Source organism: Nerophis lumbriciformis, linkage group LG15, assembly GCF_033978685.3.
Source record: "Nerophis lumbriciformis linkage group LG15, RoL_Nlum_v2.1, whole genome shotgun sequence".
Classification (NCBI taxonomy): Eukaryota; Metazoa; Chordata; class Actinopteri; order Syngnathiformes; family Syngnathidae; genus Nerophis; species Nerophis lumbriciformis.
In genome coordinates this window covers 10,506,095-10,522,500 of record NC_084562.2, presented here as the reverse complement: position 1 = coordinate 10,522,500, position 16,406 = coordinate 10,506,095, and the positions used below count along the sequence as shown (strand labels likewise).

General features: G+C 39.8%; 2 protein-coding genes across 5 annotated transcripts in view; both read right to left on the bottom strand.

Annotated features, from left to right (window-relative positions):
- Window positions 1–948, bottom strand: part of LOC133615958 (small ribosomal subunit protein eS17-like) — a 10,119-nt gene extending 9,171 nt beyond the window's left edge. Inside the window, exons 1-2 of the mRNA XM_061974886.2 lie at window positions 859–948; window positions 163–314 (exon numbers count right to left, since the gene is read on the bottom strand). Coding sequence (XP_061830870.1) covers window positions 163–314; window positions 859–861 — 155 coding nt within the window. The 5' untranslated portion in view covers window positions 862–948. The remainder of the gene's footprint in view (window positions 1–162; window positions 315–858) is intronic.
- A 3,751-nt stretch (window positions 949–4,699) lies between these two features.
- csnk1g1 (casein kinase 1, gamma 1) overlaps window positions 4,700–16,406 on the bottom strand; it is a 65,966-nt gene continuing 54,259 nt past the window's right edge. For 2 of the 4 annotated variants that reach the window (XM_061974871.2, XM_061974874.2), the window contains 2 exons: window positions 12,134–12,157; window positions 4,700–7,597 (listed from right to left, as the gene is read on the bottom strand). In XM_061974871.2, the coding sequence (XP_061830855.1) occupies window positions 7,543–7,597; window positions 12,134–12,157 (79 nt within the window). In that variant the 3' untranslated portion in view covers window positions 4,700–7,542. The remainder of the gene's footprint in view (window positions 7,598–12,133; window positions 12,158–16,406) is intronic. The other 2 variants (XM_061974872.2, XM_061974875.2) reach the window with 1 other exon arrangement.

Sequence of the window (16,406 nt, the reverse complement as noted above, 5' to 3'; positions counted from 1 at the left end):
ATCTGTGATATCAGAAGTTGACGACCAGCAAACCACTTGACGCAACGGTTTGTACTTCCGAGCCATCGCTATTTTTCGGATGCATGTTTGCTGGCAAAAACCCTCCCAAGCCTCACTAGTAGAAATGAGAAACAAGATCCGGAGCAAAACAACCAAACTCACCCAGCAATTTTGTTGCGAAGAGGTTTGCTGGGAATGATGGCGATCTCCTCACACAACCTTTTATTGGTGTGGAAGTCATTGCCCAGGCTTGTGTAGTACTTCTCGATGATGACCCTGGCGGCCTTCTTGACCGTCTTCGTCCTGACTCGGCCCTTTGGAAACCAAAATACAAGTCAATTAACTACTGCATCAATGCAAACGTCTGTATTTGGTTTAGCCAGCATCCTTCACTTACATCAGCTACGTTACTTAACAATATTCTTCTAAAATCAAATCATTAACATAGCATATTGTCGTCTTACACCTACAGTAAATTAAAGACATTATATTAAAGGGTATTGCAGGTAAACGCCTATATTTAATAATACATCTTAATATGTAGCCGAATTTATTGCAAACTATGCTCATGAAACACATTCAATATAATTAATTTCCTGAACTATAAGTAGTTTAATACCAATGTAAACGAGAAATATGTAAAAAAAAATAAAATAAATAAAAGCTACAAGACTATTTTGACTGGACTAGTTAGCTTCAACTTGTGTCTTAAATATTCCATCGCTGTTCGTTGTACGACAAAATACACCGACTGCGATGAAAAATGCTGTTCCTGCGGTGAATATTGCGTTTGACATGGGTGAGGATTGAGAGGGATTGTTACGACCGATGAGAATTCAGTGCAGTTTCAGTACCCACCATGTTGGCCCGGCTTCTACGAGAGAATGCGGCCAACGTCAAACAGGAAGTTTAAGCTTTACACTGAGTGACGTCATAGTCCGCCCTAAGTAAAACAGCGCCGCCAAGCGTTTGGGAGAGGTAACAGCCGTGGAGCTTGTATTAGAGCAGAATCTTTGTGTGCAAACATTATTCAGTACAGTTTAAACTAAAGATAAAAACTGAAAAAAGGAACGTTTAATAAGTGATTGGACTATTGAAATTATATACGCTTCAAAACTCGTAAAAATCATTAACAAATACAAAATATAAAATAAAATAAAAACTCCCACTCATAAAATACAATAAAAACTCGTCCATTGTACATGTATCTGCCCTATATACATAACACTTTTGGTTATTAAACACTGCATTTCTATTAGAGGTATATAATATAATATAATATATCAGTATATTCCATATACTGTGCATATATTATGTAAATATTACATATGTTATATTTTATATTGCTACTACGGTACATTTTTTTGTCTATTTTATACCTGCATTGTCATTTCCATCCTTACACTTTCCAACCTTTGTAACTGAGCTACTGTGTGGAACAATTTCCCTTGTGGATCATTAAAGTTTGTCTAAGTCAAAGTCTAAGTCTACTTTTTTAATCTCCAAAATAAATCCACTGTCACTGACAGCTTGGTAAAAGATCTATTCAAGGTCGTAACTTAGATGTTGGCATGAAACTAAACATGTAGTCTCTTCTCACGTATAGGGCTATCCCCTTTGCATACCAAGGTCCAATTTTATTGCCTTTTCTTCCGCGAAAACTAATCCAATCCACACACAAATGTCAATACTAGAGGGCCCTATGTTATTATGTGCCCAAACCGAAATACCTACTAGTTAAACTGGTGGTTTACTTTTTACGATAAATGCTTTAAAATGTAATATCGGAAATGATCGGTATCGGGGTTTTTTTATTATCGGTATCGTTTTTTTTATATATATATATTTTTTTAATTAAATCAACATAAAAAACACAAGATACACTTACAATTAGTGCACCAACCCAAAAAACCTCCCTCCCTCATTCACACAAAAGGGTTGTTTCTTTCTGTTATTATTATTCTGGTTCCTACATTATATATCAATATATATCAATACAGTCTGCAAGGGATACAGTCCGTAAGCACACATGATTGTGCGTGCTGCTGGTCCACTAATAGTACTAACCTTTAACAGGTAATTTTACCCATTTTCATTAATTACTAGTTTCTATGTAACTGTTTTTATATTGTTTTACTTTCTTTTTTATTCAAGAAAATGTTTTTACTTTATTTATCTTATTTTATCTTATTAATTTTTTAAAAAAAAGGACCTTATCTTCACCATACCTGGTTGTCCAAATCAGGCATAATAATGTGTTAATTCCACGACTGTATATATCGGTATCGGTTGATATTGGTATCGGTAATTAAGAGTTGGACAATATCGGAATAAAAAGCCATTATCAGAAATCCCTAAATAAAAGACATGCATTAAATGATTGCCAAATTACAAAATAAATGTAACAGTCTTTTTTCATTTGTGTTACTTTGTACTTTCATATCTAATAAACCCTTCCTCTTGTGCACAATTTACAGAACGCAATTGATAATACTCGGGCTGCAGCTATCAATCATTTTAGTACTCGATCAGTTTGTTCGATTAATTGAGTAATCGGATAAAACACTTTACAATCTCAATGCGCACTTTAGAAAAAAATAAATAAGTTGAAATAAACAATGTTTCTGCTTGCCTTTGACGTGTATTTCTGGTCTTGTCATCCTCGTCCGGACAGAAGGGCGACACAGCAGTGCGGCTGGATCAAAAGAGACGTCAGAGACGCTGTACTGAACTAAAAGTTGCTTTATTACAAGCGAGCGGACTGCAGTTCCTTGAGGAGGTCACGTCAAAAAATTAGGCACTCCTAACTTGGAGTAGGCAAACCAATCAGCTTTGATATTCCTACCTCCTGTCTGTGGGTGTGTGCTAGGTCAGGAGAGCACATCCTGACCATAAAGGAGATATTTGTCTGTAAGTGACTGAAAAACAACAGATGCCGGTCATAACTTAGATGTTGGCATTAAGCTAAACATGTAGTCTCTTCTCACGTATAGGGCTATCCCCTTTGCATGCCAAGGTCCAATTTTATTGCCTTTTCTTCCGCGAGAACTAATCCAATCCACACACAAATGTCAATACTAGAGGGCCCTATGTTATTATGTGCCCAAACTGAAATACCTACTAGTTAAACTGGGTTTGCTTTCTCCAAGATGAATATAAACATTCGTTATATGCAAAACATGAGTTAATTCACTTCACCGTAACCTTGATATGTTTTTCTTATAATAAATTCACATCAATAAAATAGAAATTTCACTTTTAACGTGTGCAATAATTTAAAAAAATTCACCCGCTTTAATTTTCGGGCCATGCTGAAACTATGTCTACGCATTTAAAGTGCCGGGCACGTCATGTGAACAATTTGTATTAGTTAAACTTAAATGATTAGTCAAAGCAACAGAATATGAATCAAAGCTTTTTTCTTATCAAATTAATAAATATAATTGTTGCAGCCCTAAATAAAAAGGGTGTGAATCTCTGTCACCAACTGATTCTATGCAATTCCCAATTCCTGGGGTGATAATTTGATTCTCAATTCAAACAGATTCTCGCAATGTATTATTTGGTATAATAATTACAATGAAACGTTTTCAAAACAGGTTACAGGTTAGAAAAGCTCGTTTTGGTTGCATAGGAAATGGCCTAAAACTTTTTTTCACCAAGTACCAGCTCAGAAAAAGCGCAGTAGGCCTACGTATTCAATACAAACTATGCAGAGGTTTTATTTAACAAGTATATTTAATATTTTTGTTTAAACATGTAACACCGTTTGAATATGGGAAAATAAAAATACTTAATCAAGTGATTCTTTGGCGTAGCAAAGCTTGAGAACTGCTAACTGCTAACCTAAAAACTTTTTTTTTTTTTTAAATATCATTTTTTTAATGGATTTTTGAAAATGACGAATTGATTTAGTTTTGGGATGAATAAGAATGGTGATTCGTTTTGTGCACCCCTACTATACTTAAAATATGGTAAAAAAGGTGGAGTGCCATCTCCGGGTTGGGGAGGAGACCCTGCCCCAAGTGGAGGAGTTCAAGTACCTCGGAGTCTTGTTCACGAGTGAGGGAAGAGTGGATCGTGAGATCGACAGGCGGATCGGTGCGGCATCTTCAGTAATGCGGACGCTGTATCGATCCGTTGTGGTGAAGAAGGAGCTGAGCCGGAAGGCAAAGCTCTCAATTTACCGGTCGATCTACGTTCCCATCCTCACCTATGGTCATGAGCTTTGGGTTATGACCTAAAGGACAAGATCACGGGTACAAGCGGCCGAAATGAGTTTCCTCCGCCGGGTGGCAGGGCTCTCCCTTAGAGATAGGGTGAGAAGTTCTGTCATTCGGGGGGAGCTCAAAGAAAGTAAAGCCGCTGCTCCTCCACATCGAGAGGAGCCAGATGAGGTGGTTCGGGCATCTGGTCAGGATGCCACCCGATCGCCTCCCTCGGGAGGTGTTTAGGGCACGTCCGACCGGTAGGAGGCCACGGGGAAGACCCAGGACACGTTGGGAAGACTATGTCTCCCGGCTGGCCTGGGAACGCCTCGGGATCCCCCGGGAGGAGCTGGACGAAGTAGCTGGGGAGAGGGAAGTCTGGGCTTCCCTGCTTAGGCTGCTGCCCCCGCGACCCGACATCGGATAAGCGGAAGAAGATGGATGGATGGATGGATGGATAGAATTTAATTTACACACAAACACAACTCCCAAAAGGTGAAGACATCTTTTATTTTACATAAAAAAGGGTGCAAACTGGACTTCCCTTTAGGCATGGAGGGAATAAAAAGTGATTTTTCATGTGACGTATCATAACATGAATCCAAGGAGGGGAAACGACAGGCAACTCAGATTAAAAAAAGGATCTTTAGCTTTTTCAGCAAATTAAAAAAGAAAAGAAACAATAAAAAGTGGAAATGTGGGTCCTTCCCGCTAGAAGCCCTTGACTAACTCAAAAAATACATTTTTGAAGTTGACATTCATATTTCAACACAATAGTTATATACACTTTTAAGATTTCTCTTAATCATAGCTCTGGGGAGGGGGGAGAATTGTGCCGAGGAGAGTTAATTCCTGGAGCTGTACAATTTTGATTCAAGGGGACAAAAAATAAAATAAAAATAGAATACGGCTTTATATGTAATCCCAACAGAAAGAACGAAGAATACAGCGATGAAGTCTGTACAATTTCCAAATAAGCATCACAATATTGCAGTAAATGTCACCCTCTTCTTCAAAGAAAAAAATATACAGTAAGTCCAAGGTAATTCTACAGTACAGCAACGAGGAAAAGTGCCAGAGAACCCAAAAAAGGACAAAAGCCATTCATTGCCTCAGCTCTGGATGTCACATACAACCTGAAACTAGTAGTAGAAGTGGGATGGAATGATGCTTTTTTTTTTTTTTTTTTCCTGTTGTCATATTTTTACATGAGGACTGGAAGCCATAACGTCTCACAGAGCCGACAATAGACATGTTCCGCGGGCGACCCGGGATAAGCCATGCACGTACGAACGAACCGTATAGTCGTAAAAGAACAGGAAAAAGGAGGTATACCAGCTGTCAACGTTACAGCACGCCGTTAAAGGAAGAAGCAAAAGACAAAAATCTGCAAAAGTTTACTTCTGGAGACACTTTTCCCAACACTTCCTGGTACTGAAATCAGCCACCGCGCTTAAAATGACGCCAAGGACACGAGGCGGGATGAAGATGGCCGACAAAAACAAACATTCAACTTTTCCTGGCACAGGTCAAAAGGCGTGGACTTGTAGTAGTCTCAGGAATGGCACTCTGGGAATTCAGGGGACGCAGTTAAAGGTTATTTAGTCCACCTGGTTATTAGGAACGCGTCTCTCAGGGGGGGCCGGGATGACACAATCCTGGTGAATGAACCCAAGAGGCACAGAAATGTCCCAAAGGAATGAACACTTGTCATTCAAATAGCCAAATTCCCGACTGTAATGAGGAGGAACCCGAAAAAGGTCCCGTAGGATTTTCATATTCAAGTACGTTCGATAACTTGGGCCCCGGAGTTACTCGTGTGAGTAGCGATCGGGGCTAAGAACCAACCAGAGAGTAAGTACAGTGTAAGTATGGATTCAGTGAAATTATAGTTAGCCACGTCTACAATACTCCGTTCGTAAAGATGAGGGGCGAGTGTGCGTGTGCAGAGACACGGGGCGGGGTAGGCCGGGTCATGGCACAAAGAAAAAAAAAAAAAAAAGAAGAAAAGGATGGGGACGCCATAAAGTAAAAAGTATCAACAAGGCGAGGAAAGCAAATGTAGTGCAGTCATGATCTCAAGCTTCTTTTCACATGTTGCTACCATCTCCTTCCCCTTAAAGCCATGGCTATTTGGATTCAACACAATTCACATTTGCAAGACATCAAATACAAAAAAAAAAAAAATACAATAAGGAATTCACCGTGTTAGTGAGGATAGGCAAGGTGACGTACTGAGGATATTGTTTCAAGGCAGCCCTCCGTGTTCACCGAGGGGAACAAAAACACTTAACTAGGACGCCGTGCCGACGCGCGTCGACAACAGTCGGGATCATCAAGCGTCGCGTTGCAGTGCGGGCGGGCGGGGGCTTCAGACTGGACTTATTGGAATACATCAAAGTCGCACACAAGTCCACATCTCTGTTTCCGAATCTCTTAACCCCCTCAGTGTTGCCTAGTAAAGTGAGGTGGTTGTTTGGGGTTAAGGCAGTGAACAGTAGTGTTTGTTTGTCTACGCTCCAAAGCAACTACTGGTGTACAGTCTAGTATTTACCGTCTCAATAAGAGCATACACTGACATCTTTTTTTTCTCCTTTTTTTTTTTTTTTTTAAACCATGCACAGGACAAATGATAGAAATGCTCCAGATGTCATTTACTTTTCTGTCCATACATTCAGTGTGTATGTTGGGAGAATTAGTAAGAAAACTGGTGGCAACCGACAGATAAATATCATAAATAGTTTCTTCTTCCAGCCCAACAAAGTGTTCGGTTCACAGAACAAAAGAGTCTGGAGGGATTGTAGTGTGTTCGAGCGGTTGGGGGTTTAGAAATCCTCCTCTGAGAAGACGGTGCAGGAGGTGTGCGGGCGTGGCCTCCTGTGCTCGCTGGTCCCCACGGCAGAAAGTGCAGGAGCCCACGGAGGCGGTTTTGCGCTGCTCGTGTGTCAAAAGTCTACATTCAGTCCCACGTCAGGAATACCCCCAAACCTTACCGACGGGGAAATGAAAAGATGATTTAGTGAGTGAAAACAATCATAAATCACAGCGAGGGGGGGGGGGGGGGGGGGGAGAGATTGGGGAATGCCAAAAAGAAGACAACAAAAAGTCTGAGGGCACTCAAACAAAATCATCCTCCGTTTGCGGCCACCCCTGTAGGAAAAAAACGGACTTCTGTCAAAAAAAAAAAAAAAAAGTTCCTTTCATAGACCGGTGCAGTCGAGATCCCTCGGTTTTCTCCCGCTTGTATTGTGAATGGAACCTCGCAGATTTGCGGCCAGCAAAAAAAAAATAAAAAATCAACACAGCCGGAGAGTTTCCGGCGGGTTGCGGATGATCATTTGTGTCGCGGTGTGTTCTTCTTCCGTTTCCGCTTGAAGAAGCAGCAGCACCTGCAGACAGAGACGCACATTCAACTGCTGGAGCTTACAAAGAAACAACACAAGGCCAGCGCTGATTGCTTTTCTACGCTACGTCGGCCAAAGTATTGATTTGTGAACTTCAAGTTCTTGAGGATTATTAGGGTCACGCTGCCACCTGTGGGAGAACTGGCAGAGTTATGTGCGATACTGAGTTCAATTCAGGCTAGTATCGGCAATACCGATCAGATATCGATACTTTGTGCAAATATACCTAATGTGTCTTGGTAAATATTAAAAAGTTGTGCATTACGAGTAGAGATGTCCGATAATGGCTTTTTTTTTGCCAATATCCGATATTGTCCAACTCTTAATTACCGATTCCGATATCAACCGATACCGATATATACAGTCGTGGAATTAACACATTATTATGTCTAATTTTGTTGTGATGCCCCGCTGGATGCATTAAACAATGTAACAAGGTTTTCCAAAATAAATTAAATCAAGTTATGGAACAAAATGCCAACATGGCACTGCCATATTTATTATTATTGAAGTCACAAAGTGCATTATTTTTTTTAACATGCCTCAAAGCAGCAGCTTGGAATTTGGGACATGCTCTCCCTGAGAGAGCATGAGGAGGTTGAGGTGGGTGGGGTGTATATTGTAGCATCCCGGTAGAGTTAGTGCTGCAAGGGGTTCTGGGTATTTGTTCTGTTGTGTTTATGTTGTGTTACGGTGCGGATGTTCCCCGAAATGTGTTTGTCATTCTTGTTTGGTGTGGGTTCACAGTGTGGCGCATATTTGTAACAGTGTTAAAGTTGTTTATACGGCCACCCTCAGTGTGACCTGTATGGCTATTGACCAAGTATGCTGAGCATTCACTTGTGTGTGTGAAAAGTCGTAGATTAGTGTGACTGGGCCGCCACGCAAATACAGTGCCTTTAAGGCACGCCCCCAATATTGTTGTCTGGGTGGAAATCGGGAGAAATACGGGAGAATGGTTGCCCCGGGAGATTTTCGGGAGGGGCACTGAAATACGGGAGTCTCCCGGGAAAACAAGAGGGTTGGCAAGTATGACTGGGAGACGCAACTGCTCTGTACTTCTCCCTATGTCCGTGTACCACTCCGTACAGCGGCGTTTTAAAAAGTCATACATTTTACTTTTTGAAACCGATACCGATAATTTCCGATATTACATTTTAAAGCATTTATCGGCCGATATTATCGTCAGTCCGATATTATCGGACATCTCTAATTACGAGTGTTGATGCTCTCGAGGAATCCTCTTCCAACAATATAAAATCACAGGGCGAAACGAATGATGGCGTCTTTCTGCACTGAATGCGTTTTTATTTATATTCAACTCTGGATGTAGTGTCTCCAAATAGCCTACTATAAAAGGATACACATACTTGCTGATTTATAATAATGAGTGAGTCATTTTAATTGCCAGTCATTTTCCTGAAATAAATGACACACTGAATGACTGAGCACAGCACATCGTACTTACCGAGGCGGAAGAAAAAGTAGTTCCTACCACTCGCGTTACATTTTAACAAGATATTAAAGTTAAACTACCAATGATTGTCACACACACACTTGGTGTGGCGAAATTATTCTCTGCATTTGACCCATCACCCTTGATCACCCCCTGGGAGGTGAGGGGAGCAGTGAGCAGCAGCGGTGGCCACGTCCGGGAATCATTTTTGGTGATTTAACCCCCAATTCCAACCCTTGATGTTGAGTGCCAAGCAGGGAGGTAATGGGTCCCATTTTTATAGTCTTTGGTATGACTCGGCCGGGGTTTGAACTCACAACCTACCGATCTCAGGGCGGACACTCTAACCACTAGGCCACTGAGTAGGTTATCAATGATTTAGTTACTTTACACTGTGTTTCTGTTAATGATATACATTATCAAAAATAACTTAAGTATCGATATTTTCATTTGAGAATCGATATTAGAGAATAAAGATCTGGTATCGGCGGTGTCTATATTTCAGTATCGACCCGCACATCACCACCGGCAGAACAATGCTTCCTGTCAATGGAGGTGAGAATCACCAAGGACCCCACTCACCCCCTGACAGACTTCCCCCCCCCTCCTGTAAATAGCACGATACGTAATGCAAAAAGCGGAGTAGATCTCACAATGAGATATTAAACTTGTGTGTGCAATATCATATTTTGGTATTACTCTTTTATAGTATGTTTATTCGGTAATAAGTTCAGTGTAATTAGCCTTTTATTGTATTATTTATACAATCCCTCCAGGATTTCACAAGCTTTTTTGCGATTGCAGCAGCTTTATCAGAAAGTTGCGAGGTTTTGAGGCTTTTCTTTTTTCAATATTGAGTCATTTGTTTTTATGAATTTGTAATCAATGTTGTTGTTTTTTTTAAATTTTTCTTGTAACTTTAACAGCAAAAAGCACAGAATTTCAAAAAACAAATACTGTATTGATGTTTTACTTGTTTTATACCACACAAACTTAAAAGCAGCTACTAGGTCAGGGGTCTTCAACATTTTTCCAGGGTAAGGACCACCAAACTGATGGAGGAAAGGACCCCTGACTTATATATCTTGCATGAAACTATGATTGTATTTTACATTAAACTGTTCATATTTTACATTAAACTGTTCATAAAAGGTACTTTATCATTGTGCAATACTACTGCTATTCAAATACCAGTATGGGGTCGCTAATCGTTAACTGTTAACGCACTATTCGCTAGCTATCTTACTTGTCAACATGAATATAATTATTTATTATAGATATGTTAATATTCAGTCACATTCAACTACATTGGCTAAATGTTTATATGTATTTACAGACATTTACATTTGTGAAAAATTAAAGGGGGTAATAAAAAAAATACAAATAAAATTAAGGACCAAATATTTCACAGCCCCCCTGCAGTACACTTCTACGGACCACCAGTTGAAGACTTTTGCACTAGATGGCAGTAAAAGCAGATACACATTACTGTACTGTTTTAATTAATCGTAACTAATATGAATAATTGTAGAAAGAAACACCACCAAAGGCTTCTTTATTGTAACCTTGTCCATCTTAAACATTAATTAATGTTTACATTTATCCCCCTATGTTAAGAACATTTGAGAACTATTGAGAGTGCTCAATAGTGTTAAATTATGTTGGTAAATGAAAGATGAGAGATTGTCATCACACATCCACATCTCTAAAATGCAACTGTTGCGTCTTTGCTGGGTCATTAATGCAAATTAAAACATGTTCCTGATTGATTTAACTCAAATAAATAAATACATCTAAACTAAGAATTAAATGTTTATAATTACCCAGAAGGCTCAGTTGTGTAGACAGAAACAACAAGCAGGTCTGAGCTATGTGGGAGGATGACACGTTTGAGGAGCGGATTAAATATTGTTACACGTTGTCAGTCCTGTTTTGTCTACACAAGTAACAAAGAAGTTTGGAATAGACAGTTGATTTGCGAATTTGAGACAAATTTGATCAGAGAAAATGAGGCTGAATGGCCAAAATGTACGGGGAAATTGCAGGCTTTGGGCAAAATTGCAGGGCTGCGCATAATTTGCAGGGATTGATTAAATTTGCGTGAATTGGCGCAATCCTGGAGGAACTTTACAGCATTTTCAACTTTTTAAAATGTTATAACAAAATTTTGAATAAATTTGTTTTCCTTATGTTTTTTTTTTTAAATTGTGGCTGGGAAATGCAACATAATTTAGTTCGGCAGTTCGTCTTTAATGTGAATGTCTGAATGATCCGTACTTTTCGGACCATACCTGTACTAAAACATTTTAACAGATTTTTGAGTGCAGTCTGTAATATTCTATAGTCTCAATGAAACATTAAAGTTTTGGTTTTGATAGCTTACGGTCACACTTATCATTACACCATGTACTAAATAAAATGGTTGGTAAGCACAGTCAGAATTAATACGTACCTTAGGCGTACCGGGCTATAAGGTGCACTGTTGATTTTTGAGAAAATAACAGGATTTTAAATGCGCATTATAGCACGAAAAATACAGCACAATAAATCTAAATCTAAACAGTTTGAAATGTAGGATAGGGCCCCCTCATATCAGAATGTTATAGAACCCTAAAGTCGACAACTGTAAGACAAAGGAGGCAAAAAGGCTTTGTATGATTAAACAGTGAGACCAGGCTGAATAATATGGTGCAACAACAAAGACTGCAACATTAGTTTGACACGTTAAAAAATGGAAGTGTACACACAAAGATCAAAGACATGAATGATGAGCCAGAGTGATCATAAACACACAACGACAACAAAGCTGTTGATTATGACATAGGACAGTGACTGGGTCCTCTTAACGGTGTCTGAAGGCAAAACCTACAATAGGACCAAGTTTGATACTTAGTGCCTGCTTTTTAATGATTAATACTTTCATTTGGGCCTGATTTTAATGATCGGACATGATATAGTCCACATGTCAAGTTCTGATAGTTGTTTCAACTACGGGTTGTACCAAGCCTAGGCTGATCCACTCCCTGTCCCATGATTCTGAATTGGACGAGCAGAGAGGGACTCACCACAGGTTGAGCATTTTCACGCAGCTACAGAAGAGAGAGGAAAAGAGTGTAAAAAGAAAAGAAAGATAGATTAATACAGCGAGACCCAAGTGATGAGGACGGGCACGTGCAACACACACATGCACACACAGACAAGTAAACACAGAGGGAAAGTTTGCACATGACAATGCATTATGTTTCCTGGTAGATACTTTGATATGGTACAGATCAGTCATTTTGATATCACTTTTTTTCCACACCCTTGATGAGCGTAGCGGCCTCAGTGGCACAAAACCTAAGGGAGGGAGATACGACAGACTTGTCTGTTTCTGTATTAAGGGGATACAAACACCTCGACTCAAATAAACTAAGCCGGTCATCTCATGGCCTTCATTTTTGTCCTGTGTTTTGTTACAGTGCCACTTGTCTTGCTGAATTCATTGGCGGGTTTGTGCTGACGCAGTTATCACATCCCACCTACACACCCTGTGTTGGAAAATGCAAACCAGTTCAGGGTTTTACCAATACGAACAGTATCATGTCCAGCTTGAATGACAGATGATCAAACATTTTTTTTTTGTATTTAAGCATCTGCGCATATTTTTTTAAACTATTGAGAGTGTTGATATATGAAGTGCATACTAACAATGACATTTTATTTGTATATCACTTTTCATTCGTATAAAATGTAGCACAAAGTGCTTTACATTTAAAAACAAACAAAAAAACAGTCCTGTACCTCCCGTTTTAATTGCATAATCGCAAATTGAAACAGTCAACTCCTACCCCTTTTTTTCCTGTCTCTTTCTCTCTCTACCACACACATGCACACATAATTAAAAGTCATTTAAAAAACGTATGTGATTGAGCATGGAGGAACCATGTGATTTAACACTATCTTAGGGAGCCAGGTGCACTAGGGGCTGCATGATGAGGGGCCACGACCGCAGCGACCCTGACCCAGGGCACACAGAGGGACCAGGGAGTCCTTTTGCTGAGGAACCCATGAGCCAGAACCACAGCAGCCGTGGCACATCAGAGCCCCCGCTGAGGAAACACTTGAAATAGCTATATAAATCAAATACACTAAATGGATAGAATACCTGAATAAAATATATAAATAAGACAGTATAGAAAAGCATAAATATTACATAAAAATTTAGTTAAATGCTAAAATAAGATTAATTAAATTGGTATGGGGTAAATAAAAGCTAACAAATACTAGATAAACACAGAGTTAAAGACAATAAAAATCATAGCATTCTTTGCACCCCTGAGGGCCTCCGGCAGGCTGTCCCGCAACTGTGGGGCGTAATAATAAAGTTAAAGTTAAAGTACCAGTGATTGTCACACACACACTAGGTGTGGCGAAATTATTATCTGCATTTGACCCATCACCCTTGATCACCCCCTGGGAGGTGAGGGGAGCAGTGGGCAGCAGCGGTGGCCGCACCCGGGAATCATTTTTGGTGATTTAACCCCCAATTCCAACCCTTGATGCTGAGTGCCAAACAGGGAGGTAATGGGTCCCATTTTTATAGTCTTTGGTATGACTCGGCCGGGGTTTGAACTCACAACCTACCGATCTCAGGTCGGACACTCTAACTGTAATGACGCCTCCCCGTGTGTATGGGTCCGGACTTTTGGAATAATTAAAAGACCTGAACCGGAAGACCGAAGGGACCGCTAGGGCATACTTGCCAACCCTCCCGGATTTTCCGGGAGACTCCCGAAATTCAGCGCCTCTCCCAAAAACCTCCCGGAACAAATTTTCTCCCAAAAATCTCCCGAAATTCAGGTCATGGACCTGAGTCCGCTAACCCACAATATAACCAGCATACCTGCCCAATCACGTTATAACTGTAGAATGATGGAGGGCGAGTTCTTGGTTTCTTTTGTGGGTTTATTGTTAGGCAGTTTCATTAACGTCCTCCCAGCGCGGCAACAACACACAACAACAGCAGTCACGTTTTTGTATACTGTAAAGCAGTTCGTCTGCAGTAAACAGCAATGTTGTGACACTTTTAAACAGGACAATACTGCCATCTAGTGCATTTGATGAAAGCACTTTTGTGCGTGCCACACATCAATGAGAGGGTGTTCAGCATGGTTAGAAAAATAGTGACAGAGAATAGAACAAGGATGGACAATTCAACCCTTAACTCAACAATGAGTAGATGAGTGTTATGTGTGTGTATATGTGTAAATAAATGAACATTGAAATTCAAGTATTTATTGTGTATATATATATATATATATATATATATATAGCTAGAATTCACTGAACGTCAAGTGCTTATACAACACAATTGTGTTGTGTGTGTGTGTATATATAAATATATATATATATATATATATATATATATATATATGAAATACTTGACTTGGTGAATTCTAGCTGTAAATATACTCCTCCCCTTTTAGCCACGCCCCAACCACGCCCCCCTCCCACCCACCACGCCCACCCCCACCCCCCTCCCCCCACCTCCCGAAATCGGAGGTCTCAAGGTTGGCAAGTATGCGCTAGGGCTCATATGATAAACGCAACTCGGAAAGATGAGAAAGCCCAAGACCATTAAGGCATTTAAAAACCAGTAAAATAATCTTAAAATCGATTTTGGAACACAGAGGGAGCCAATGCAGTGATTTTAAAACCGGTGTGATATGGGCCCGCCTTCTGGTCCTAGTCAGTACACGAGTGTTAATCTAATCAGTGTTTCCCATACATTCATCTATTAGTGGCGGTTGGCCATAAACAGAGATGGCGCTACATGTTCGCTCAAGAACAGAACACATTATGATGGGACTGTCTGGGAATGTAGCTCGCCATTACAACTTTGCACAGAAGATAGCATTGTAACTCTGCTTTGAATACAGAGTGGGAAGGATTAGTCTTGCCATCTAAACGACTTTGTCACTACACTTTGTATTCAGACCGCCTTTAGAATGACTATCGACAAATCTAGAGACCTTTTCTGGTTGGGCATCTGAAATCCCTGACAGACAGCACCTTTTTGTTTGTGAGGCTGCTTCAAAAACAATTTTTTACTTTTGGATGGTATTGTAATCTTGTGCTTCTATAAGAGAATTCATCACTGCAATAATGTACTGTATATGTAAATTGTCTTGGTTTTCATCCAAAGTCACGTTATTTTGTCAGTGAAAAAGGCTAGCGAGCACACTAGTCGGAGTCTCCTCACTCATTTTGACTAGTGTATGCATTGACCGGATTACAGACCCATTATATAACAACCCGCACCACCTTTTAGATAACTATCTGCGGTTAAGGTAAAGGAACATGTGCAGTCAAAATAAAATGCATGATTAATCTGTGTATATACATGATGATAATATTTTGTGAATAATCACATGCAATAACTTTGACAGACCTAATTTCTTAAGATACTTAAGGTTTTTTTTTTTGCTCACTTTTGGTCTCTCCTGCAGACTTCATTAAACTACATGAACACACATAATGGACAATAATGCAAATTAGAAGACTACAAAACTATCCCTACCTCCCTATAACCCGCCACACGCACGCATGATCTAGAAACTTGTATTTTTTTAACCTGAATATAAGGAGGATGAGCTACAAACTTTAAAAGCTGTGTCCTAAACAGATCCAGTTTTAGTGAAACACTAAGCATCACGCAGCAGTATTGCTAAGTGTTGGACAAGAAATACAAACTACCAAAATAATAAAACAAACACATACTGTACAATGTCTGCTCTCACTGCGATGCCGACTGATGAGATGTTTATATCTTCCGGTTTAGATGAAGAATTAATCATAATCCTCACAAAGGCTATTAAAAAAAAGTGCCGCAAACTATGATATTTTTGTGTCTTTTTCGCTATCCCCGGGTTTAAGTTGGATGCTAAAGTTGACTTTTCAGTTTACAGCCCCAACCTTCTTCTGTACACGTTGGAAGCATTATTTATAATCGAGAATTCACTTTCACCAACTCAGACGCAACGCAGCAGCTCACCGGGTCAATATGTCACTGTAGCAGCATAAGCTAGTTAAATCTGATCACGGCGCGGCTAAAAATAGTTTGTCTGCGTTAGCGCTTATAATAACAATATTTGGTTAATGTTCAAGTCATGGTATCTAAATAGAGTATTGTTGGCAGTTTTTAGATGTTTTTATAGAGGGTTTTATGGGCAAAATAGTGTACTCCCATTAGCTGCATTGTTAGCCACCTCCTACTTGCTGTATTTTATGACTTGGAACAAATAAAAAAAGAAAAACAGATGTGTTCTTGTCTTAGGTCAAATTTCAATGAAAAGT